The sequence below is a fragment of the Halichoerus grypus genome, chromosome 1 (genome assembly GCF_964656455.1).
Source record: "Halichoerus grypus chromosome 1, mHalGry1.hap1.1, whole genome shotgun sequence".
In the NCBI taxonomy this organism is placed as follows: Eukaryota; Metazoa; Chordata; class Mammalia; order Carnivora; family Phocidae; genus Halichoerus; species Halichoerus grypus.
This window is the reverse complement of record NC_135712.1, coordinates 208,665,329-208,688,373: the sequence shown is the minus strand read 5'-3', so window position 1 is coordinate 208,688,373 and position 23,045 is coordinate 208,665,329. Positions and strand designations below refer to the sequence as shown.

Sequence of the window (23,045 nt, the reverse complement as noted above, 5' to 3'; positions counted from 1 at the left end):
CATGTCTCAACTTTGGAACTGGTTGGACTGAGAGGTTTGCGTCTTGGGCATGGTTTTCCCAAAAAGCCCACAGTCCCTTCCTCATGCCAGCCAGAAATTCTCTTCATAGGGAGAAAACACACACACACACACACACACACGCACGCACGCACGCACGCAACCCTGACCATCTTAGCCAATGTGTCCCTCCTCCCATCTCTGCAGAACTGTGGCCACCAAGGTGCAGTGAGGTGCCAGGATCTGATGTGCGTCCGTGGAAGGGGTGGGGAGAGGAGAGAGTCCCTTTTTGCAGCTGAGTGTGTGTGTGCAACTTCCTGCCAGTGAGGAAACATTCGTTCAAATCAGCCCTGGTTCTCCTTTCCCTGCTCTGGCCTCACAGGAGGAATTGGCCGTGAGCTGTGGGCCGCGCTGGCCTCCGCCAGATTTCCTGGCCAAACTGAGGAGGAGAGATGCCCTGGACCGTCCTGCTCTTTACAGCCGGTGAGCCTGATGTTCCCCCTGCACCAGCCCCACCCCGCCCACCTGGCCTCTGCTCTGGGGGCAGAAAGCAGCACAGGGTTGCCTTCCCCAGGCACTGGAGAAGGCTGAACGCGGACAGATTTGCCCCAGAGCTTTGGAAATGCCCCAGGAACATGGCTTTCTCTTAGTGAGCTCCTCATCACCCGCACATCAAGGATATCAGAAATCCCAACCTGCTGGGGTCAGCGGTGCCCACGCCCCATGACTCAGCCCTGCTTGGCTTCCACAGGCTGTTACCTCCGGGGCTGGGGCAACAGGAGGAGCTGCTGGGGGGCAGGGGGGAAGCCGGGCAAAGGTCTAGAGGTCCGACAAGGAAAGGCTTGTGTAGACCTCACCTGAGCTAGACACTCTGCTCAGGAGCCTGGGGGCAGCTGGGGAGACACGAGTACCTCCTATAGGAAACTGTACCCCCCAAATCCCAATTCCTGACAGCCCGGGAAACAGGAGCACCCCTTTGCTCTCTGCTCCTCCTGTTCTTTCCCTGGCTCATCCCCTCCAAGTCACCCTGGCCGCCTTGAAGCCCCCACACCGCTTCCATCCTCCCAGCATCTGCCCGCGTGCTCTTCCCTCTGCCTGGAATGCTCTCCCCTAGCTCCTCCTATGTCGCCTCTTCAGGGAAGCCCTCCATGGCCTCCCCAGCCAGCGCAGGCTTCCCATTACCCTGTCTGATGGGCTGCACTGTGCTTCTTGTCTCCTTGAGAACGTCAGCCCCCCGAGGCAGGCATGTCGATCTGTCCATCTCGTTCACATTCTGTCCCCAGCACCTAAAACAGGGCCTGGCATCAGGTGAGTGCTGTTGACTGAGTAGTAAGGGTATAATTGCATCGCTACGTAATAACCACTGCGATCATAATAAAATGATTCAAACGTAGTGACCCCCAACCAGGTGCCTAGTACCCGAACCCCTCAACATAGCAATGGGGTAGGGTCGGCTACCTACTTGTAAATAAAGACCAAGGCCCAGGGGGTTCAGCCACTTGCCCAAGGCCAGAGAGCCAGTAAACGCCTCTGCTCTAACCACTCAGCCTGCTTCCCTTTTCCTGCATTGCAGGCTCCTTGGCAATCCCAGCGCCATCCATCCTGCTGGTGCCCCCACACCCCAGCAGCCAAGAAGACCCCATCCACATCGCCTGCGTAGCCCCTGGGGGCTTCCCAGGGGCAAATTTCACGCTGTACCATGGTGGGCAGGTGGTCCAGCTCCTGCAGGCGCCCGCGGACCAGCTTGGGGTCACCTTCAACCTGAGTGGCGGTGGCAGGGAGGCTCCAGGGGGCACATTTTACTGTCAGTATGGTGTGCTAGGTGAGCACCGGCAGCCAGAGCTGTCACCGCTCAGCAAGCCCGTGCACGTCTCCTTCCCAGGTAAGACCCACCCACCGGCCCTCGCGGCCCACGGCTCCATTGACTCACCTCCGAGCCTTTGCTCATGCTGTTCCCTCTGCTTGGAAGCCTTTGTGGGACAAACCAGGCCTCCAACTGGCCAGGGCTCACTCACCTTTCCTCGCTGAATTCTCACAGTCATCCCATGCGACGGGTTCAGCGATGCCCACCATTTTGCAGATAAGGAAACTGAGGCACAAGAGATGAGGGTACTTGGCCAAGTCACACAGCTAGCAGGGCAGCAGAGCTGGGATTCCACGGGCTCCAGTATCTAGGCGTGAACCCTCCACACTCACTGCACCCCCCTCCCCGGCCACGTAACATTTGTGAGCACCTCCTATGCACCAGGCACTGTTCTTGACCCTGCAGTTTCAGCAGTGAGTGAAACGATGTCCCTACCCTCCCCCACCTGACATTCTGAGGGGATGCAGACAGTCGAGAAGCAGGGAGTCCAAAAAATATTCAGTGTAGCCCGCAGGGGACAAATAAAGTGGCAGGGATGAAGTACCACCTGGTGAAGGGTGTCGTTTTAAATACAGAGGAGAGTGGCCCGGGAAAGCCTCTCTGAGGGAGCGACATTTGAGCAAAGACCTGAATGATGAGGAGGCAGCCATGTGGGTATCTGCGGCGAAAGGGTCCCAGGCAGAGGGAGCTGGCTGTGCAAAGGCCCTGAGGCTGGCACGTGTCTGGTGTGTTTGAGGAACACCAGGGCGCTCTGTAGGGCTGAAGCATAGTGGGCAAGGAGAAAAGTTGGGGGAGAAAAAGGCACAGAGGTGGCAAGGAGGACCGTGCAGGGCCTTTGGCTGCCTCAAGGACTTTGGCTCTTCGTCGAAGTGAGACAGAAAGCCTGGAAGGCTGATATTTTCCTGTGGTCTTTTCAGGACAGGAGGTTGGGTGTGGGCTCCAGGATCAAAGAGCAGTCTCCAGGTAGAGCCTCTACATCACCATCCGTCAGAACTCCAGTTGCAAAGAAAACTTTGTTGCCAGCAGAGGCCCCATTTAAAGAGAACTTTGTTGCTCGCAGAAGCCCCAGTGCCTTGAGGCGACAGAACAGTCTGTGTCTTTGAGCTCCACCGTCAAAGGCCCCCTTCTCTCACCTTGGGCCTGTGGTCTCAGAGTGCGGAGGGGACAACAGCCCTCCTGCCCCAGACGAATGAATGAACAAGGGCTGACAGTGTGAGAATATCAACTATGTGTCTGTTCCTTCCCCTTCCTGGCTTAGCTCCTGATCTCCATGGGGATCAGGTCATCTCCTCCTGTCTCCCCTGAGAGATCCCCTCTCTCCAGGGAGGGGCAGCCAAATCCCTTACAGAGAAGTAAACTCTGAAGCTGGAGCTTCATGCTTTTGTGGCTGACTTCTGCATGGGTTCCAGGGTCTACCATGGGGCTGGGGGTGGATGTCATCTGACCCCCTGGTACGAGGCTGAAGCCAGCAGGACTCTCAGGCTGCAAGTAACTGGAAACTTACTCAAACTGGCTTCAGCAACAAAAGAGAATGTGTTGGTTTGCCAAACGGAAGTCAGTCTGCAGGGCTGACTTCAGGCATGGCTGGATCCAGGTGCTCAAAGATGTCGGGAATCATTTGCCCTCTCTCAGCTCTGCTTTCTTGTGTCTTATTCTCAGGCAGGACCTCCTCTTCATGGTGTCAAAATTGTGCCTAGCAGCTCCAGATATATATCCTACCAGCTTTGTAATGCTGGCCAGAGGAGTAATCCTCTCTTCCCAGTAGTCTAGCCAAGTCTCAGAATTAGCTCTCATTAGCTCAGCTTTGGCCCCATGCCCATCCCTGAACCAATCACCATGACTGGGGGGTGAGGAATATGCTAATTGACCGGTCACGAGGTTTGCCAGATCCCCAGGGTCCAGCTACACCCAGGTCAAATGGTTGGGCAGTATGCGGGGGAGGGCTGGTTCCCCAAAGGTAATCTGGAGGAATGACAGGTGTCCCACCTTCACCCTGCACCCCACAACTCCATAACCTGCCCGCCTCTTTCTCTCATGTTCCTCTAGTGCCCACTTGGATACTGGCACTCTCCTTGAGCCTGGCCGGAGCCCTCCTTCTCCTTGCTGGGCTGGTGGTCGTTGCCGTGGTGGTCAGGAAAGGTAACAGAAGGCAGAGACGGGCATAGCCCAGAGGCTGCCAGTGTGCAACCGCTGGGACGTGTAAATGAACCCCCAACCACACCCATTTTTTAAGAGCACAGAGGCACACAGCTGGGGAGGTCTTACTCCAAGACTTAGCAGTAAAAAATCTTCCAGAAGTGCAATGTTGGTGGTGGGGCTGGGGAAGTAGATATATATTTTTTTAAGTTACAAAATATATATAACACAAAGTTTCACATTTTAACCCTTAATTTTTAAGTGTCCAGTTTGGCAGCATTGAGTACATTCACTTTGTTATGCAACCATCACCACCATCCATCTCCAGAACTTTGTCATCTGCCCCAACTGAAACTCTGTCCCCTTTAAACACTAACTCTCCATTCCTCCTCCCCCAGCTCCTGTCAATCACTGAAATTGACAATAAAAAACAAAACAAAACAATATTAGGGGGCACCTGGCTGACTCAGTCGGGAGAGCACGCAGCTCTTGATCTCGGGGTTGTGAGTTCGAGTCCCATGTTGGGTGTGGAGATCACTTAAAAATAAAATCTTGGGAAAAAAAACATTTTTTTTACATGCTTGTTTGAAGCTTTTACCAATACACATTACTCATGTAATTGGGGGGTGGGGAGGATTTCACCATAGTTCTCCTGTTGAGTGGCACATTTGCCAGAGGAGAAGGCAAGGTTGGATCAACAAATGTATGAGGGAACCTTTGGAGTCTTTTTTGTTTTGTTTTGTTTTTGCAACTAGGATGCAACCATGACCAAGATCTAATAAATGCTTATTTATTTTTTTGTTCCCAGTTAAAGTAAAAAATTTGCAGAAGAAAAGGTGAGACCGTTTCTGGAGATCCTCAGAGGGCGGTTTGGGGGAAAGAAATACCAAATGGGGGGTGTGGGGCAGAAGTTCCTGATGGGTGTTAAGGACTCTGAGACCTGGCCTGGTTCTGGGGACAGAAGGGCACTTCCCGTGCTGGGTGGGGGTCTCCATTCCAAACAGCGCCCTCTGGTTGGGAGGGCTGCTTAAGAGGAACAGGTGCCATTTATAAAGCACCTAGGGTATGGGGAGCACTGTGCTAGGAGACTGCAGCTGGAGTCCATGGCAGCTAAGCTGGCATTATAAGTAGCCCCATTTTATAGACAAGGAGACTGAGGCTCAACTTAGTCACACAGGGAGCAAGTGGCTGCGTCGTCCTCACATCCCTTAACCAATGACTGCCCAAAATGGTTGTAATACTCTAGAAAGTCACAGTTGGGAGAGGTGAGTGGCACCCTCTGGGGCGGTGCAGTGCCCAACTTGTAGCCTGTAGGCAGTGGCCCCAGCCTCAGTTTCTCCCCTCTGAGAGGGGTGGACACCCCACTGCCTGGTGGCATAGAGCTAGCCTCAGCCCCAAGGATCGAATCCCGACTTCACCTGGCAGTGGGGCTCCTGCAAGAGAATTTCCATCTGCGGGGACTCAGGGAGGATGCAAAGGCAGGTGGGGAGTGAAGGCCAAGTTTGGAGCCAGGGCTTCCCAGAACAATCCTCCAGCCTGAGAGCAGCAAGTCATCACTCTCCCAAATCCCTTTGTAGAGAGCGAGAATCCTGCTGGGTCCAGATCAACTTCGCCACCACAGGTGTGTATCTTCTTACTCCTATCCCCTGCCAGGGCAGGCTCACCCCCTCAAAACTCTAGCGGGTCTCGTTACTTGCTACTGAACCTCTTCTGAGGTCGCTCACTTCCCTTAGGGTCAAGAACACACCCTCCCCTCCTCCCACCGCTAGGTTTCACCTCTCACCTTCTCTCTTCGCCTCATCCTCCGGCCTTCCGCTCACTCTGACCTCTGCCTACAACATTCTTCCTCCCTCTGGTCTTGGTCTAAAGGCCACCTTCTCCGGGAAGCCTTCCCTGACTGCCCAGACAGGGGGTGTGTTTCTACTTACCTGCCTTCAGCACCCTATCATTCTTCTTACCCCTCGGGAGAAAAACACAAGTGTGTATGTAATACTCGCCTCCAGCGCTGGACGCTCAGTTCCACTGGGGACGGACTGCCTGGCACTGTCCTTAAATGGAGCCCCCTTTGTGATCCAGAACGTGTCATCCTGAAGGCTTCCACCAGGGGGCGAGGGGCAGCCAGTCTGTGCCGCGTGATGCTCCGGAAGGGGCCCGAAGCAGAGAAATTCCATTCTCTGTACTTCTTCCACTGTTCCACACTTTTTTTTTTTTTAAGATTATTTATTTGAGAGAGAGAGAAAGAGAGAGAGCACAAGCAGGGGAAGCAGCAGGTAGAGGGAGAAGCGGACTCCCCACTGAGCCAGGAGCCCCACTTGGGTTCGATTCCAGGACCCTGGGATCATGACCTGAGCGGAAGGCAGACGCTTACCCAACTGAGCCACCCAGGCGCTCCCACTGTTCCACACTTTTATTGAGCACCTACTATGTGCTAACATTTGGGGGGCATCCCTCAATGACCAAGACAGGTAGTCTTTGCCCACAAGCCCATACTGCAGTGGGGGAACAGCCCAGGGCCGGCAGGACCCTGTCTGGAGCGAGGAGGGCGGTCCCGGGAGGAAATGGTGTTTAAGCAGAGATCGGCAGGAGCAGAGTAGGGGGGCGAAGAGTAGGCGATTGGGGGAGAGCCTGGGGTGGTGGAAGAGCTGAGAGGTGCTCCCGAAAGTGGGAGTTGAGAGGAGAAACCCATTTATCAGAGGGCTGCGAGAGGCCCCTGGGGGAGGGCTCTGGGCAGAAAAAGGACACCCTTCAATTTACAGCTGGGAACGGTTCACCCTGCGGAATGCGCTGGAAGGGAGGGAAGCATGCTGGGAAATGGGTCCCAAGCCCTTCCTCACGGTTGACTTGAGGCCTGTGGCTCTGGGGGGAGCGCCCCCAGAGGGCAGTGAGCAGGGATTTTATACTGGCGCTTGGCTTTCTTTTCTCTATTTCAGATATGACCTTTGATAACTCTCTGTTTGCCATCTCCATGGTAAGTCATTGCATTTCTTGGTCCCGATTTTCTGCTGACTGTCCTAACCTCTGGGAGACCACCATCAGGCTGGGCCGACCTGATGTCTCTGAGCTTGGGGGCGGGGGGGGGGTGGGCTGCTGGGAAAAGCCCAGAATCACTGAGCAGGGATTTGTTTGTGAGCTGAGAGTTGGCTCTGGAAATTGTCTGGGGATGGGAGGCAGCCATGTCCAGGCCGTCGGGTGGCAATGGGCAGGATCCCCGGGCCACCTTTGCCCTCAGTGGGGCCAACCCTATAGAATGGTGACAGGGGACTCAGGGTGACCCGGTGGGGTCACGTGCTTTGTAACAGTCCGATGCAAACTGTAGTTCCCTCCTGGTAAAGAAAAGCCTGTTTTTATGTTCAGTTTCAGGGACTTCAGCTTAAATATCCAAGTTCTGCGTTTCTCTTTCAGTGGGGAGGGTCTCATCGCATTCTGCCCCTTTGCAAGAGGTTTTGTTCTCCCAGATCACACGGTGTTGGGGATGAGATTCGAACCTGGTCTATGGGACTCCTCTGCACAGCTGCATCTTGGGTAGATGATGATGATGATGATGATGATTAATTATTATTATTTTATTAAGTTAGAGATAGATGAGCCTTGGAAACCATGGATCAAGGAAATGTTCATCCAGCTCCTCTCCAGAGTAGGGGACAGGTTTGGGGTGCAGGTGGCCCCCCTCGAGGTGGCCTCCGATGCCCCATTTGGACAAGTGGGCACTTTGGGACTGCAGTCAAGGAGCCGGGTGGGGAGTCGGTGTGCCTAGGGCACCATAATGGGGGAGGATTGGGCTGGTTCAACACACCCTTCCTGGGCGTTGGGACAAGAACAGGACAAGGCCTTTAATTCTTCAGAGCTTTCTAATTTCTTTCTTTTTTTTTTTTTTTTTTAAAGATTTTTTATTTATTTATTTGAGAGAGAAAGAGAGAGCACATGAGAGGGGCGAGGGTCAGAGGGAGAAGCAGACTCCCTGCTGAGCAGGGAGCCCGATGCGGGACTCGATCCTGGGACTCCAGGATCATGACCTGAGCTGAAGGCAGTCGCTTAACCAACTGAGCCACCCAGGCGCCCCAGAGCTTTCTAATTTCTACGGGGGGTGGGGTAGACAGACGATGCCACATGGGGTAGGAGTGAGAGGGAAGCTCACTTCTCCCTTAGATGGGAGAGCCAGGAAGTCTCAGAGATGGCCAACAAGCAGGGGATAGCTACGGAAGATTGCCCCAGGCTCGGGACACGTTCTTGGCACCGTCCAGTATAACAGGAGTGGAGCCGAGTGAAGAGTCGAGGGGAGCCCCGCGGAGAACTTTGATTGTTGCCCCAAGTGTGATGGGAGCCATGGAGGGTTCCAAGCAAGGGAGAGAGGTGACCGATTCAGGTGCTCACCCGCGCCCTCTGGCGGCTGCGGGGAGGACAGACTTGGGGGGTGTGGGCCGACCGGAATGTGAGGGTGTATTCCGGCGGTGGGGAGTAGTTACCAGGACAGAGGCGACTGTGCTGGTCCAGGCAAGCTAAGGGGTAGGCGGTAGGTGGTTTGGTCCAGCGTGTTGGCAGCGGAGGTGGAAGAAGCGAACAGATGCAGGTCAGATCGATTCAGGGGACAGGAAACACCGCACTGATTTTGGGTTGGATGATGGGCGGAAGGAGAGGCGGAGGGAGGCGCGTGGGAGTCCTGGGGAGCAGCAGGCGTGGGGGGACCACCTTACCCGGCGATGCCCAAGGGCAGGTGCAGACGCGCATCTGGAGTTCTGGAGAGAGGAGCAAGGAAATTTAAACTGTATACGAATGTGGGAAGGAAGGAGCTTGGCCCCGCCGGCCAGTTCAGCCCTGGGCGGTCTCAGTTCCGGGAACAAATCCTGTGCTGTTAAGAAAAAAAAAACCCAAATCCGGCAGGCAGGGCAAATTCTAAAACTTTCTGTGAGAAGACGTGCTGCTCAAGGCACTACCCTGGGGATTTTTCCTTTTTCCCCTTTTTAAAAAAAGACATTTAAAATGAAACAAGTGGAAACAGTCAAGGAGAAAAATTTTAAAAGTATCTTAGTCCTTGTGACTATATATGTGTTTATTTTTTTTTTTAATTAAAAAGACCTGGGGCACCTGGGTGGCTCAGTCGTTAAGCGTCTGCCTTCGGCTCAGGTCATGGTCCCAGGGTCCTGGGATCGAGCCCCTCATCGGGCTCCCCGCTCTGCAGGAAGCCTGCTTCTCCCTCTCTCGCTCCCCCTGCTTGTGTTCCCTCTCTCGCTGTGTCTCTCTCTGTCAAGTAAATAAATAAAATCTTTAAAAAAAAAAAAAAAAAACACCTGGCCGGGGGCGGGGGGGCACCTGGCTGGCTCAGTGGGTAGAGCATGTGACTCAATCTCAGGGTCGAGAGTTCAAGCCCCATGTTGGCGATGGAGCCTACTTAAAAATTTTTTTTAAAAAATATGAAATACATCCATATGTCGAAATTATATATCCAGTAAAGCATTCTTCTGTCACTAACCCCTGTTCACTCACTGGTCTCCTCCTCCACACACACAGATAGCCACCAGCATTAGGAGCTTCTTGGAAATGCAAGCAAAAGTGGAAATAAGGGGTGTATATCTTCAACCCTTTCTAACACAAATGATAGTATGCTATCCACACTATCATGCTTCCTTTCCTTCACAGTAAATTCTAATGGGATCTTTTCTAGGTGTTTCTTTTTTCCCCCATCATGGTAAAATATCCATAACATAAAATTGACCATTTTTAAGTGTCCAGTTCAGTGGCATTAAGTACATTCACCTCGTGCAACCATCACCACCATCCAGCTCCAGAACTTCATCTTGCAAAAGTGAAACTCTGTCCCCACTGTATACTAACTTCTCGTTCTTTTTTTTTTTTTTTTGAAGATTTTATTTATTTATTTGACAGATAGATACATAGCGAGAGAGGGAACACAAGCAGGGGGAGTGGGAGAGGGAGAAGCAGGTTTCCTGCCGAGCAGGGAGCCCGATGCAGGGCTCGATCCCAGGACCCTGGGATCATGACCTGAGCCGAAGGCAGACGCTTAACGACTGAGCCACCCAGGCGCCCCCTAACTTCTCATTCTTAACAAACCCCAGCCCCTGGCACCTACCATGTGCCTTTCTCTCTCTGTGGATTTGTGTATTCTGGACATTTTATGTAGAAATGATGCCATATAATGTTCATCCTTTTGTGTCTGGCTTTTAAAAAAAATATTTGAGAGAGAGAGAGAGCGCGAGAGAGCACAAACAGGGGGGAGGGGCAGAGGGAGAGGGAGAAGCAGGTTCCCCATTGAGCAGGTAGTCCCATGCGGAGGTCCATCCCGGATCAGGACCTGAGCCGAAGGCAGATGCTTAACCTACTGAGCCACCCAGGCGCCCCATGTGCCTGGCTTATTTCATTTAGCATAATGTGTTCAAGGTTTGTTCATGTTGTAGCAGGTGTCAGAATTTTATTCTTGTTGAAGGCTGAATAGTATTGCATTGCATTTATATACCACTTTTAAAAAAAAAGATTTTATTTATTTATTTGACAGAGAGAGACGCAGCGAGAGAGGGAACACAAGCAGGGGGAGTGGGAGAGGGAGAAGCAGGCTTCCCGCGGAGCAGGGAGCCCGATGCGGGGCTCGATCCCAGGACCCTGAGATCATGACCTGAGCCGAAGGCAGATGCTTAATGACTGAGCCACCCAGGCACCCCTATATACCACATTTCATCTGTTCATCTGTTGATGGACACTCAGTTGTTTCCACCTTTTGGATACAATGAATAGTGCTGCTATGAACATGGGTGTGTAAATATCTGTTTGAGTCCCTGCTTTCAATTCTAGTTTCTTTTTGAAGCATTAGAAGCTGTGCTGTTGGCTGAAATAAAAGTGAAGCAGCTAATCGTTCTCCAGCTTGTATTGTGTTACCCTACTGAGGGTCTGATATTCACTTTCTATGCCTTATGAAGTGGGGTTGACATTTTTTTAATTTTAATTTTTTAGATTTTGTTTATTTGAGAGAGTGCACATGTGTGAGCAGGGGAAGGGGCAGAGGGAGAGAAAATCTCAAGCAGACTCCCCGCTGAGCGGGGAGCTGGACCCTAGTCCCCAAGATCATGATCTTAGCCAAAATCAAAAGTCAGGCACAGAACCGGCGGAGCCCCCCAGGCGCCCCAATATATATATATATTTTTTAAGTAGACAAAGACACTGAAGCTAATTATGGGCCTTACTGGGATGGTCCAGCTAGGGAGGTGAAGGACTGGGGTGGAACCCAGCCTGCTCTCACCCACCAAACTTCAGTTTTATCAAGTTCATCTCTTCTTGACTGCAATTTGGGGCAGGAGCGTCCATGGTGGAGGAGAGGGTAGACTTTTGAAGCAGGTTTTGTGGGAGCCCAGAACAGGGCAACAAGGTGGGGGAGGGGAAGAGATAATGGTGATAACTTTGTTCACTTAACTATTAGTGCTTGCTACGTGCCAGACACTTTATCTATTTAATTCCTTTAGGTTTTGTAGCAACTCTAGGAGGGGTATATGAGCATTCTCCCCATTGCGCAAAAGGAAGAAATAAGGCTCAGAGGGGTTAAGTTACTCAGTTGGACAAGGTGGAGCTGAGATTTGAACCCACGCTGTCTGCTTCCCTTCTCAGCATACAGAAAGGCAGGAGGACAGAGGGCAGGATCTGGGCCCTAAAGCTGTGGGGTGGTGCGTGGGGGTGAAATGAGACCTGATGGACTGAGGGAGTCTCAGACTCAGAATGTAGGGAGACCCTAGATCCTGAAACCTCAAATCACCCTGTTCTCTGTTTTTCCTCCATGGACAAAGAAAATGAACCCAGAAGAAGATGCAGCTACTCTGGATGCTTGCTCAGGCGCCGCCGAGACACCTGGCAACTCTGGGCCCCGGAAAAGGCCCACCTCCACATCATCCTCGCCTGAGCCCCCCGAATTCAGCACTTTCCGGGCCTGCCAGTGAAGCTGAGGATCGGGGGCCCCTCTGTGTCTGTGCACTCTCCATTCAGCCCCCTCTCTTGAGGGCCTGAAGTCCCTCCCGCTACTTTGGGGTTTCTGGCTGCCACTTTTTCAGGGAATTGACGGGGGAGATAAAGGGAATCCTTGGCCTTGGGACCTTCCTCACAGAAAAGCAGGAGTAAGCAGAGGGGGCACAGACATTGTCCTGGAGGTTGGACAGAAAGCAGGAAGACTCTTGTTGACTTCCCAGCTTCTCAGACCACGTGGGAAGGAGATGTTAGGATCTCTGTGGCCCCCAATTGGGCCATAAGAGGTCTGAGTCCTCCACATACCCCTCCGATGTCTCCTCCCCTTTCCACATCTGACTTGACCAACCCAACTGGGTTTTTGGAGCATAGGGTACCTGGGGGTATGTTCTGTAAGTCTGTCCTGCTGGCATGCCTAAGTTATTAATTATAACACGTGTTGAGCTGTTCTCACGGTCTCTATGGAGTGTAATCCTTCAAGCCCAGGATTTCTGGGGTCTAATCACTGGATGCCTAGGGGGAGGGGAGAAGTACCCCTCAGGTGCATGCAGTCAAGGTAGTATATGGGGAAGCCGGTGGGGGTACAGGAGGGGGGACAGTGTCACGTGGTGTTTGCTAAAGTCCTTGCATTGGTGAGTATAGTAAGTGGAATGATGGGGGCGTCAATGAGGAGGTCAGAGAAGAGTGGGAGCTAGAGAAGGTGGGAAGCCGCCGCAATCCTTTTTGTACCCTCTAGAAGAGAATGACGCCCTGAAGCAGTGACAGGGGGACTTGGAAGATAGGGGTGTGTAGGTGTGTGTGTGTGCGTGTGTGTGTGCGCTTGTGTGCGCGCGCCCCCTGTAGAAAGGGGCACTTGACCCTGCTCTGCAGGATTCATTGGCCAGTCATCGCGGGGGGGGGGGAAGGGAGGGGCTAAGGGAGGGGCCGAGAGAGAGGGATCCTAGAATTTTTTGTAGGGGAATAGATGGACAAGGATGGAGGAGGAGGGCAATGGGGGGAGGGGGCGGAGACGATGGGGAAAGAGATAAGGAGAGGCTGAGTGCTAGGAGAGGGGGCCTTCCAACGGATTCAAGTCGAGGGCAGAGGCTGAGTCCCTCCTCAAACTGATTTTCCTTTCTGGAGGGCTGAGGTGGGGGCCACAGGCTGGGGGCGTGTCCCGGGACCTGGCCCCGCCCCTCGCGCAGGCCCTCCCTGAGAGCCCGGCGCCTCACAAAGCGACATCCAGTGGGAGGGAGCAGGACCGGTACAGGGGCGGGGCCTCGTCGTAGCTGGACCCCGCCCCCCGCGTGCCTCCTCACAAAGCGGGGCAGGGCCAAGGGGCGGAGCTCAGCCGCAGACGAGTGTCGGAGCCTTCGGGCGTCAGACCCGCCTCCACCTTTCCGGGTAGGGGAGCCGCCTCACAAAACGCGACCGTTTGTGCGGGGCGTGGCCCAGGGCGTGTCCACGAGGCCGAGCACCGCCCCCTGGGGCGCGCCCCTGTCCCCTCCCTCCCCACGTCTCGGCTCTGGCACCACGGTACAAAGCGTGGCCTTTCGAGCAGCGCCGGGCTGGGGGGCGGGGCCCAGGTCCAGGGGCGTGTCCGCGCGGCCGAGCACCGCCCCCCGGCTCACGCTCCGGCCCCGGCGTTCCTGGGCCGCGGAGCCACCTCACAAAGCCGCGACCGTTCGCGCGGGGCGGGGCGGGGCGGCCCCGTCCCCCCGCATCCTCCCTCCCGGTGCCCTAGGCGGCCAGCAGGGGGCGCTGCGCCACGGGGCCGGGCCTCGGCGGCAGTGGCGGCGAGGCGGAGCGTGGCCGGCAGGCGGCGCTGCCCGGCTCGGCCTTGGCCTCGGCCTGCGCGTCGGCAGCGGCGGCGGCGGCGGCAGCGGCGGCGGCCTGGGCCCGGGCGCGGCGGCGGCGGCGGCGGCGGCGGCGGCGGCGGCGGCGGCGGGGCCTGGAGCCGGATCTAAGATGGCAGCGGCGGCGGCGGCGGCGGGGCCGGGCACCGGCGGCGCAGGGGCGGCGGTCCCGGGCGGCGCGGGGCCCTGCGCGGCCGTGTCCGTGTTCCCCGGCGCCCGCCTCCTCACCATCGGCGACGCGAACGGCGAGATCCAGCGGCACGCGGAGCAGCAGGCGCTGCGCCTCGAGGTGCGCGCCGGCCCGGACGCGGCGGGCATCGCCCTCTACAGCCGTGAGTGCGGGGCCCCGGGGCCGGGCTGAGCGCGGGGGCTGCCCACGAGGCCGGCCGGGCGGGGGACCCGGGGCGGGAGGGACGCGGCCGCAGCTAGGGGCCCCGGGCCCCGAGGGTGAGGGGCCCTGAGCCGTGGGGGCCTGGTGTGGGGTCCGTGGCGCCGGGCCGAGGGAGCTGGGAGTGGGGGGCCCCCCGAGTGAGGGCAGTGGAGGAACGATGTCAAGGGGCAGAGAGAAAAGAGGGCGTGCGTGGTGGCCAGAGGTGAGGTGCCGGGAGTACGGTGGGAAGCGGGAAATGGGGGAGTGAGGGCCCTGAGGGGGTGGGCAGGAAGTGGGGTCCGACCCGGGAAGGTGAGTTCGTAGCCGGGGGTGGGGGTGGGGGGTTGGGGGCTGGGTGGGAGGGAAGGGGGCCTGGGGTATGGGAGAGGTGGGAGTCCCCGGGGCGGGCGTGGCCGCCCTAGGGGAGGGAGGGAGGGGTGTGGGCAGCCTTTGGCCATCTCTCGGGACTCCCAGGACTGCTAAGGACAGTTGGAAAGTGGTGCCCGGCCTGGGGTGGCCTGGAGGACCTGGTTCCACCCATCGGGAGCGTTTTGGCGTTCTGGATCCCCGTGTGGGAAACTTCTAGACCTGGGGAGAGGGCCCCTGCCCGGGTGGTGCGAGCCGCTGGATGTGCTCCTGGTGGAAACGTGGAAGGGTAGGGCTCCTTCTTGATGTCCGGCTCCGAAGTAAGAGGTAACACAGCCTCCGCCCTCGCCACGGTCCTCCGATCTTTCTTTTTGGGGATGTGAGAAGCTCGTTACATTTTCAGACGCTAGTTTCAAAACTGACATTTCAGTGGAAAAAAAAAAAATCACAAATGTGTTTGCCAAGGCCCCTGAGTCTTTGTAGTTCATCCTTTTTCTTTCTCTGTTACTCTTTTTTTATCTGTTCTGGTTCCTGACTGCTTGTTCACGTTTTGCTATTCTGTTTCATTCAGCTTTGTCTCAGGGTTTCTTGCACTGATGCTCTGGGCGCCACGGAGGACGCCTTTCCTGGCTTTGGCCTGTGTGAATTTTTTTTTTTTTGCCACTTTGGGAAGGGGGTGGGCCAAAGGAAAGTATCTAGAGCAGTTGGTTCACACAGGGTTCTCCCTGCACCTCTACTTGGAAAACCCAGACTTGTGGAGTTGGGCCTCCCTCCCAAGTATCACAGCTCTTTTTACTGGGGCAGAGCTGGGTTTTCTGGGACCAAATGAGAGGAGAGAAGGGTTTCCCAGGTGGGCGTCAGAACTCAGGACAGGCACTTAAACTCTATCTTAAGTTCAGCAGGATCTCCCAGATGATAAGCATGGCCATTCGTTTGGCAAGCATTAATAAAGAATACAGATGAGCAGCGTTTCTCCAACTAGGGTCCCGGGGCTAATCCTCAAGGCAGTTCCAGGACAGTTGGTTTTTCTTTTGTAAATAACTTCTTTTGAGTTTTGGACAGTTTTTGGTTTATAGAATTATTGGGGACATAGTACAGAGAGTGCTGATATACTCCACACCTGGTGTCTTCTTTTTTTTTTTTTTTTAAGATTTTATTTATTTATTTATTTGAGAGAGAGAGAGAGAGCACGCACTAACAGCGGGGAGGAGCTGCAGGCTCCGATGTGGGACTCGATCCGGGGACCCTGGGATCATGACCTGAGCCAAAGGCAGACACTCAACCAACTGAGCCACCCAGGCGCCCCCCCCACACCTGGTGTCTCCTAAGCTTAACACCTTCCTCCAGGAGAGTTTTTACATTCTGTGTTTCTGTGTTGTGGGTAATCTCGATGTTGTTACTAGTTGTAAAGATAACATTGTCTTTTAGAAGTAATTCGTAACTGAGGCATTTGTGAAAGGGGGAAAGTCCGCATTTCTCAGATTGAGATCCTCAGTCAGGGATGATATAGTCTCAGGGGTCTGAAAGAATGTTTCCCCCTTGATGCTCAAGTAACATTGATGTGGGGCTGAGAACCTGGGTTCTGGAGTCAGCCAGAACCCTGGTTTTGTTCGTTCCTCAGGGCTGCCATGCCACACGTGATGGCTTAAAACAAAAGGAATATATTCTCTTACAGTTCAAGGCCAGAAGTCTGAAATCAAGGTGTTGGGAGGGTCACACTCCTTCCGGAGGCCCTGGAAGAGAATCTCTTCCTACCTCGAGCAGCTTCTTCTGGATCTAGGCCTTGCTTGGCTTTGTCAACAGAACTCCAGTCTCTGTCTCTGTCTTCACATGGCCTCCCCTCTGTGTCTCTCTGTCTTTACTATAAGAAAAGCCCTCTCATTGGATTTAGGGCTCACTCTAAATCCAGAACAATTTTATCTTTGAGAGCCCTAAGGGGGTGGTTAGGGCTTGGACATATATTTTTAGGGTCTGCTACATGGACTAGATCGGTGCCTTACTAGTATCTGTCTTTGTGCCTCACTGTGTTTATCGGTAGAATGGGGGTAATAGCAGGACTTTGTGGCATATCATGTGTTTGCTCAATAAACTAATACTTTTTTTTTTTTTTTTTTTTTTAAAGATTTTATTTATTTATTTGAGCGAGAGAATGAGATAGAAAGAGCATGAGAGGGGGGAGGGTCAGAGGGAGAAGCAGACTCCCCGCTGAGCAGGGAGCCGGATGCGGGACTCGATCCCGGGACTCCAGGATCATGACCTGAGCCGAAGGCAGTCGCTTAACCAACTGAGCCACCCAGGCGCCCCTAAACTAATACTTTTTTGATGGTAGCACCTGCTCCCATTACAGGCTGGGCCTGGCGGTGACCTCAGACTCGGCTGGGTCATTGTGCAGGGTGAAGCAGCACTGGTTCCTGAGCAGAAATGGAGAGGGGGGCGCACAGGGAGGGGTCGCTCTGAAGTGTCCCGGGGGAGTGTAGAGTACCAGGGCTGAGGTGTGGGGGTGCACCCTGCTCCTGGATCTGCGAGCAGGCCTGGCCCGCCGGGTGTAGACTGCTAGCCCGCAGTCCCTTGGAGAAAGTCAAAGATGGTCCAGCCACTGTGGGGATGCGCGGGGATGCGGCGGCTGGGTGGACCAGGGGCACTTGGGGCCTGCTAGGAGCTTTAGGCCTTGTCTTGGGATGAGCTTCCTTCCCTGGCCTCCACATTTTCCAATCTGGACCCTTCTGGGACCTGATTGCTTTGGCCAGATGAGAAGGTGGCAGAAGCCCTGTTCTGCTCACCGGTCTCTGGTGAGGCAGGGTCCTGCGAGCTACGTGTGATTCCAGACCCCCCGGGATTCAAATCTGTGTGTGGGTAGGGACAGGGAGGTTGGCCAAGACCCGAATCTCCCCCTGCTCAGGTGGGAGGTGAGCCTGAGGTATGCTTGGGTGCCGGCAAGGGTTCTGAACGCGGGGTCTGACTGGCGTGGGTCACTGGCTGTGCGGCCTTGAATGAGCCACTTCGCCTCCCTGAGCCTGTTTCTTCACCTCCAGCCGCGCCTGCCGGTGCGCAGCCTCGCTTCCCCTCAGCAACGGGAACGATGCCACTTGGGGCCCAGAAATTTGGGTGAAGGGGCCCGTGGGAGGGTGGAGCAGGGGTATCTCGTGGTAAACAGTAAATATTCCTATAGAAGTTATCGACGGCGGCGTGGGTATTGGTATGGAGTGATGAAGAGCTGGCTTTTCTAGGAGGGAGCCCCTTATGCTGCAGGGCCGTCCAGCTGCAGCCTCGCACCCCCGGCAGAGAGAAGAGGGACCCCGCGGCTGCAACGTCCACCTCGGGGGGGGGTGCGGGGTGGGGCTGGGGAGGTGGGTGTGGGTAGCCGACATACAGCCCTGTTCCTTGACTTCGACACCCTCCCACGTGAGAAAGATGACAGCTGCAGAAGGCCCTGTCCCTGTCACCCTGCAGTGAGCGATAGCCCTCCCCACCCCTCCTCGCCGTTTGAAGTCACCCTGGCCTGTGTCCATGGCAGTGGCTAAATGGCAGCTACCAAACCAGGCCGTTTTCCCTGGGCAGAGGTGCAGACGTCCCGGGCCTTGAGGAAGCTTTGGCAAGGCCGCGGGAGTTCTTGGACGCAGGGAGCCCTCCCTTTGAAAGGAGGCAGCTTCTCGGGAAGCCCGTTGTGGGGCGGCCAAGGCAGAGAGCAGGACAGACTCTCAGTTCCTCAGGCCCACGAGTCCTTTCTGGAGATGACTGTGTCACTTTTCTTTCTTGGTCAGTGTGAGTCAGTTTGCCTGGTTCTGTGGACTCTCCCCGCCCCCTTGGCGAGGAAGCGACGTACAGCCGGACTGGTTCTGATAGGGGCTACGTTTCAGTTTGTGGGGGGCGTGCCAGGGTGTGGAAACCCCAGAGAAAAAACCCCTTGTAAAAACAAGGTGGAGAATGGCCTGCTGCCATAGACCCGGGAGCTCTTGTGACTTCCTCCAGTCACAGTCATATGGTAGCCCCCTGGCAGCTGGGGGGGGGACAGAAGAGTTTGTCATGTGCCCAGGCTCTAGGACCTTCAGTGTCAAGCTGGGGTGACACCCCAGGAAGTTAGTAACACCGGAGGGGCATTCCCATTCCAGTGGTGCCCATAAGATGCTCCTGCGTGCTGTCATTGTATTGAATGTTTACTGGGTACCGAGCTCTGCGTGAACCTGCGTGGACAGACTCAAATGTTTGACCTTGGGGGCAGCTGGGGAGAGGATAAGAGCATAAATTAGGGTCTATGGGCAGACGATGGTCTGTGAGCCAGAGCAGGCCTGTGGCCTCTGTTTAAACCACGAAAGGGAGCTTTGTACATTTCTGAAGGATCTATTAAAAAACCCCCAACAACTGAAGTAAGAATATTTAACGACAGTCTTGCAAAACCTAAAACGTTAACTTTGCTGGCCCTTGACAGAAAAAGCTTGTGGACCCCTGGGATAAATGAACGAAGCAGGCAGGAGGAGAGGGGGATACGGTGGGAACTTGGCCCCAGCCCGGCTCACCAGATCTGCTACAGCTTTTAAGAGAAGGTGAAAAGCCTTTCTTTGTGTACATCAGTTTGTTTTGATTGTGAAGTGTCCTGATCACTCAGGCCAGATAGAGTACACTTTCTGGACTCTGTGGGCCAGTTAGCCTGACAGGTGTGGCCGTTGCTCTGTGTTATTGCTTAGAATAGTCCTGGGAGGTCAGGGACACTACTCCCATTTTATTGGTGGAAAAACAGGTGAAAGGGCTTGACCAGGTGACATGACTAGGCCGGCAGGGGAGCTGGCTTTCAAGGTCATGGCTATTGGACCTGCTCATTGTTTTACTGCAGAATGGTTCAGTGAAAAAAGGTGGTCAGGATTCCATTTATTCATGCATAACAGAGATCCAGAGTGGCAGTAGCTTAAACAACAGGACATTTTATTTATTGTGCTCACGCTAAAGTCCGGAGGGTGGCAGATCAGGGCTGGTGTGGAGGCTTTGCTTCCGGAATTCCTTGGGCCCAGGTCCTTCCGGCTAACCCCCCCTTCCACCATTTCTAGGGTGAGGTCCTGTCCTCGTGGATCAACATGGCAGCTGGGGTCCAGCTATTACCCTGGTGTCCAGACAGCAGGATAAAGGGACAAAGGTGCCGAGGGCATGGGCCAGGTGTCTGTTAAGGAAAGTTCACAGAAGCTGGCTGTGGGCGCTTCTGCTTTCTCTTTTTTTTTTTTTTTTTTTAAAGATTTTATTTATTTATTTGAGAGAGAAAATGAGAGAGAGAGCACATGAGAGGGGGGAGGGTCAGAGGGAGAAGCAGACTCCCTGCTGAACAGGGAGCCCGATGCGGGACTCGATCCCAGGACTCCAGGATCATGACCTGAGCCGAAGGCAGTCGCTTAACCAACTGAGCCACCCAGGCGCCCCTGGGCGCTTCTGCTTTCATCCCATTGGCTAGAATGGGCAGTTGCAGAGCCACCGCCTAGCTGCAAGGGAGGCTGGGAAATGTAGTCTGTAGTCTTGAGCGGTCAGCTGAGCTCAGCTCAGCTAATTTCAGGGTTTCTCTTTCTGTAGGAGAGAGGACAGACACTGGGAGACGGTCAGTCACCTTGGCCACAGTAGGTAGGATGTGGACGTAGCCAGAGTTGGGAAGGGTGTTCCTGGTTTATGGAGGGCTCAAGTGGGGGTGGGGGGCAGCAGCCTGGTGTGGGGCAAAGGGGTCTCTCTGAAGAATGCAGGAACCAAAGCGGGGGTAGCAAGGTTAGGTCCAAGTGATGTTTTACAAACGACAGGGCCTTTTCTGTATGTGATCAGGAGCTGCCCACCATTTTCCCTGGAGGGGCCTACATGATAAAATGTTATTTATGAAGCCGACTGTGGCAGCAGGTTGCAGTGTATGGGAGCAGGGAGAGCGGGGCCTGTGGAAGCTTCCAGACTAGAGAATGCAACAGGAATGTAACTGAATAGTTTCACCTTAGCCTGCCCCAGAAGTGTGTCAGAGGCCCCGAAGTTGTGTTATGGAACAGAAGGTGAACTCTGCCCAGGGCGAAGGCCATGACCCACCGCCAGGGGTTGTGAATGACCTGCTCTCAGGTTTGCTTCCCCCTATGTGGTTAAAATAAAAGGAGACCCCCCGCTATTTTTTAAATTGTGTGATTTCACATCAAAATCTGACTCTGTACTTGTGAAACCTCAGAAGGGCTGGCGGACCCCGAGGCAGAACTGGAGACCGGTGCCACCTTTGGGAGGGGCATGCTGCCCCAATTTGCCCGAAGTCCCCTTCCCCCCTTCCTGCTTCTCCCTGCCCCAGCACAGAGGCTTCGTGCCAGTAGCCATTTGTCCTTCCACTTGCAGTGGTTTGTTTCTTAAAATAGAGAGGCATTTCTGTGAACCCAGGCTGCCCTCGGGTGTGGGAAAATGTCCCTTACCCTTAGCCGGCACCCTCCTTCAGCCCCTGGCCCCTTCTTCTGGGCATCTGAGTTGGAGCCCCATGGGGGTGGGGGGCTGTTACCTCAAGTCCTAAGCTGATCTGGCTTCCAGTCCCAGGTCCCGCCCACTGCCCACCTCCCAGCCCCCCTTCCTCCTCTCTACCTGCCCAAAGCCCCTCCTTGGCCATTTGGAAACCCAGAAGTTCTGAAAGCCTAGCTTGCTGCTCCTTTGACAGCAAAACCTAACCTGACCCAAACTCTTAGGTTGGCAAAATCCCACCTGAGCTGCCACATGGGGCTCTTTACAATCTCTGTGCATCCAATTTAGTATGACTGTTCACACCTTTTGGGGTTATGGGGGCCCGTGTCTAAGATCACAGGTGCAAAGTGGCCAGCGCCACGAGCTGCACCTGGCAGGCACGCGCCACGTCACGTGTGGGGATCTGGACGCGGTGGGTGGGCAGGGCCTTTGGGCAGAAGGAGAATGGCGGGAACTGAGGTGCAAGGCCTCTGACCAGGTCAGATTTAGCAGAATGGGAGAGGCTTGGGAAACTTCCCCGGCAGGTGCCTTTCCTTTCCTGGGGAGCCCACCTGCTCGATGCCCGGGATCTGCTCACCACCTGCAGAGGTGGTGAATTCGCCAGGACAAATGGGACATTCCCGTCCCGGACAGGGTGGAATGGAGGTTCCAGACCTGGGACAGACTTGCCGCGCCCTGTGGAGAGTGGAGGCTGGGAGGGGCTTCGGGCAGTGCTGAGACAGGTCTCTTAATCCGAAGTCCTCAGGGGTCCCCAGGGGTCCCATGAGGCCCTGAAATTGCATGCAGTTTTGCAGAAGGCTAGAGGAACAAGAGTCAGTGGTTGTGACCTTGGACCAGCCTCCTTGACAAAAAGGAGAAAAGGGGTGACGGTGGCACCTGTCTGGAGGGAACACACCTCAGCTTCTTCGTTGTGTGTCTACCCGATGGACCACGGCCATAGCATTGCTGTTGGCTCTCTCTGCATGTTTTTGGGGAAAGGCTTCCCGCCTTTTTTTTTTTTTTTAAAGATTTTATTTATTTGAGAGAGAGAGACACAGCGAGAGAGGGAACACAAGCAGGGGGAGAGGGAGAAGCAAGCCCCCTGGCTGAGCAGGGAGCCCGATGTGGGGCTCGATCCCAGGACCCTGGGATCATGACCTGAGCCGAAGGCAGCTGCTTAACAACTGAGCCACCCAGGCGCCCCAGGCTCCCCGCTTTTGATTGCCCTCTGAGGGATCTGTGACATGAGAAAGGCAGAGCGTCACTGGAGGATAGCCCTGGATTGGGAAGTGAAGTGGATGCCTCTGGCTTCCGAGGAATGGGGGTGGTCGGTGGTAGAGGTGGGGGCCCTGGGCCTGTTGGGCCGGGGCGCGGCTCCGATCGGGCAGCCCCGAGAGGTCGGCGATGGCTGTCAGAGTGTGTGAGAGCCAAGGGGAGGTCACTGGATTTCTGATCAGGAGGGGCAGCCCCTTGGAGGACTGGGGGAGGGGACCCAGCCAGATGGCAGGTGGGGGGGGGCGGGGTGGTGGAGTCTCCAGGAGAGAGGAGGAAGGGAGGGCCCACGTCGCCCAGGCCCCCAGGGCCTACCCACGGTTCTTTGAAGATGGAGAGACCTGACCTTCCATCCGTCCAGCCACAAGCGTGTACTGGGCGGGGGACTTGCTATGTTTTTATTGTGGTAGGTTACCTTTCGTCTGCCTTTAAACAGCTAGCAAAAACAGACTGAGCGTCTGCTGGGTGCCAGTCACTGTTTTAGGAGCTGGGGATACGGTGACGCCCCAAGCCAAGCACATGCTCCCAATTTCCCGATCTGGGGGGTTGTGTGACAGGCGCTAAGTCAACAGTCACCTAAACACGTTGTACTTAGCGCTCAGTGTCCTCGGGAAGAAAGTGAACAGGGCAGAGGCTTGAAAATGCTGGGGAGGGCGGGGGTGGGAGGCTTGGCGGGGGTGGGGGGCGCTGCTCGGGTTGGGCGCCAGAGCTTGTGGGAGAAGAGCAGGTGGGGCCCAGGCCCGGCTCTGCGCCTCGGCGTGACCTCTCTGTGCCTCTGTTCCCTGCACTGTAAAGTGGGCTTCTTGATGGCACCTCCCTCGGAGGG

The 23,045-nt window shown here is 55.2% G+C and overlaps 2 protein-coding genes across 3 annotated transcripts in view; both read left to right on the top strand.

Annotated features, from left to right (window-relative positions):
- Positions 1-310: 310 nt before the first annotated feature.
- On the top strand, positions 311-12,402 carry C1H19orf38 (chromosome 1 C19orf38 homolog). The gene is made up of 7 exons (XM_078055633.1): positions 311-480; positions 1,571-1,879; positions 3,908-4,000; positions 4,806-4,833; positions 5,575-5,618; positions 6,928-6,965; positions 11,782-12,402. The coding sequence occupies exons 1-7, from the start codon at positions 450-452 to the stop codon at positions 11,929-11,931; spliced, it is 693 nt and encodes a 230-aa protein (XP_077911759.1). The 5' UTR covers positions 311-449; the 3' UTR covers positions 11,932-12,402.
- A 1,472-nt stretch (positions 12,403-13,874) lies between these two features.
- The window catches only part of CARM1 (coactivator associated arginine methyltransferase 1), a 40,914-nt gene continuing 31,743 nt past the window's right edge, over positions 13,875-23,045 (top strand). For both annotated transcript variants that reach the window (XM_078055619.1, XM_036075727.2), the window contains exon 1: positions 13,875-14,120. In XM_078055619.1, coding sequence (XP_077911745.1) covers positions 13,901-14,120 — 220 coding nt within the window. In that variant the 5' untranslated portion in view covers positions 13,875-13,900. The remainder of the gene's footprint in view (positions 14,121-23,045) is intronic.

Coding starts and splice junctions, on each gene's coding strand:
- C1H19orf38 (XM_078055633.1), top strand. CDS start 450: ATGCCCTGGACCGTCCTGCTCTTTACAGCCG. Junction 5,619..6,927: donor GATCAACTTCGCCACCACAG/GTGTGTATCTTC, acceptor TCTCTATTTCAG/ATATGACCTTTGATAACTCT. Junction 6,966..11,781: donor CTCTGTTTGCCATCTCCATG/GTAAGTCATTGC, acceptor CCATGGACAAAG/AAAATGAACCCAGAAGAAGA.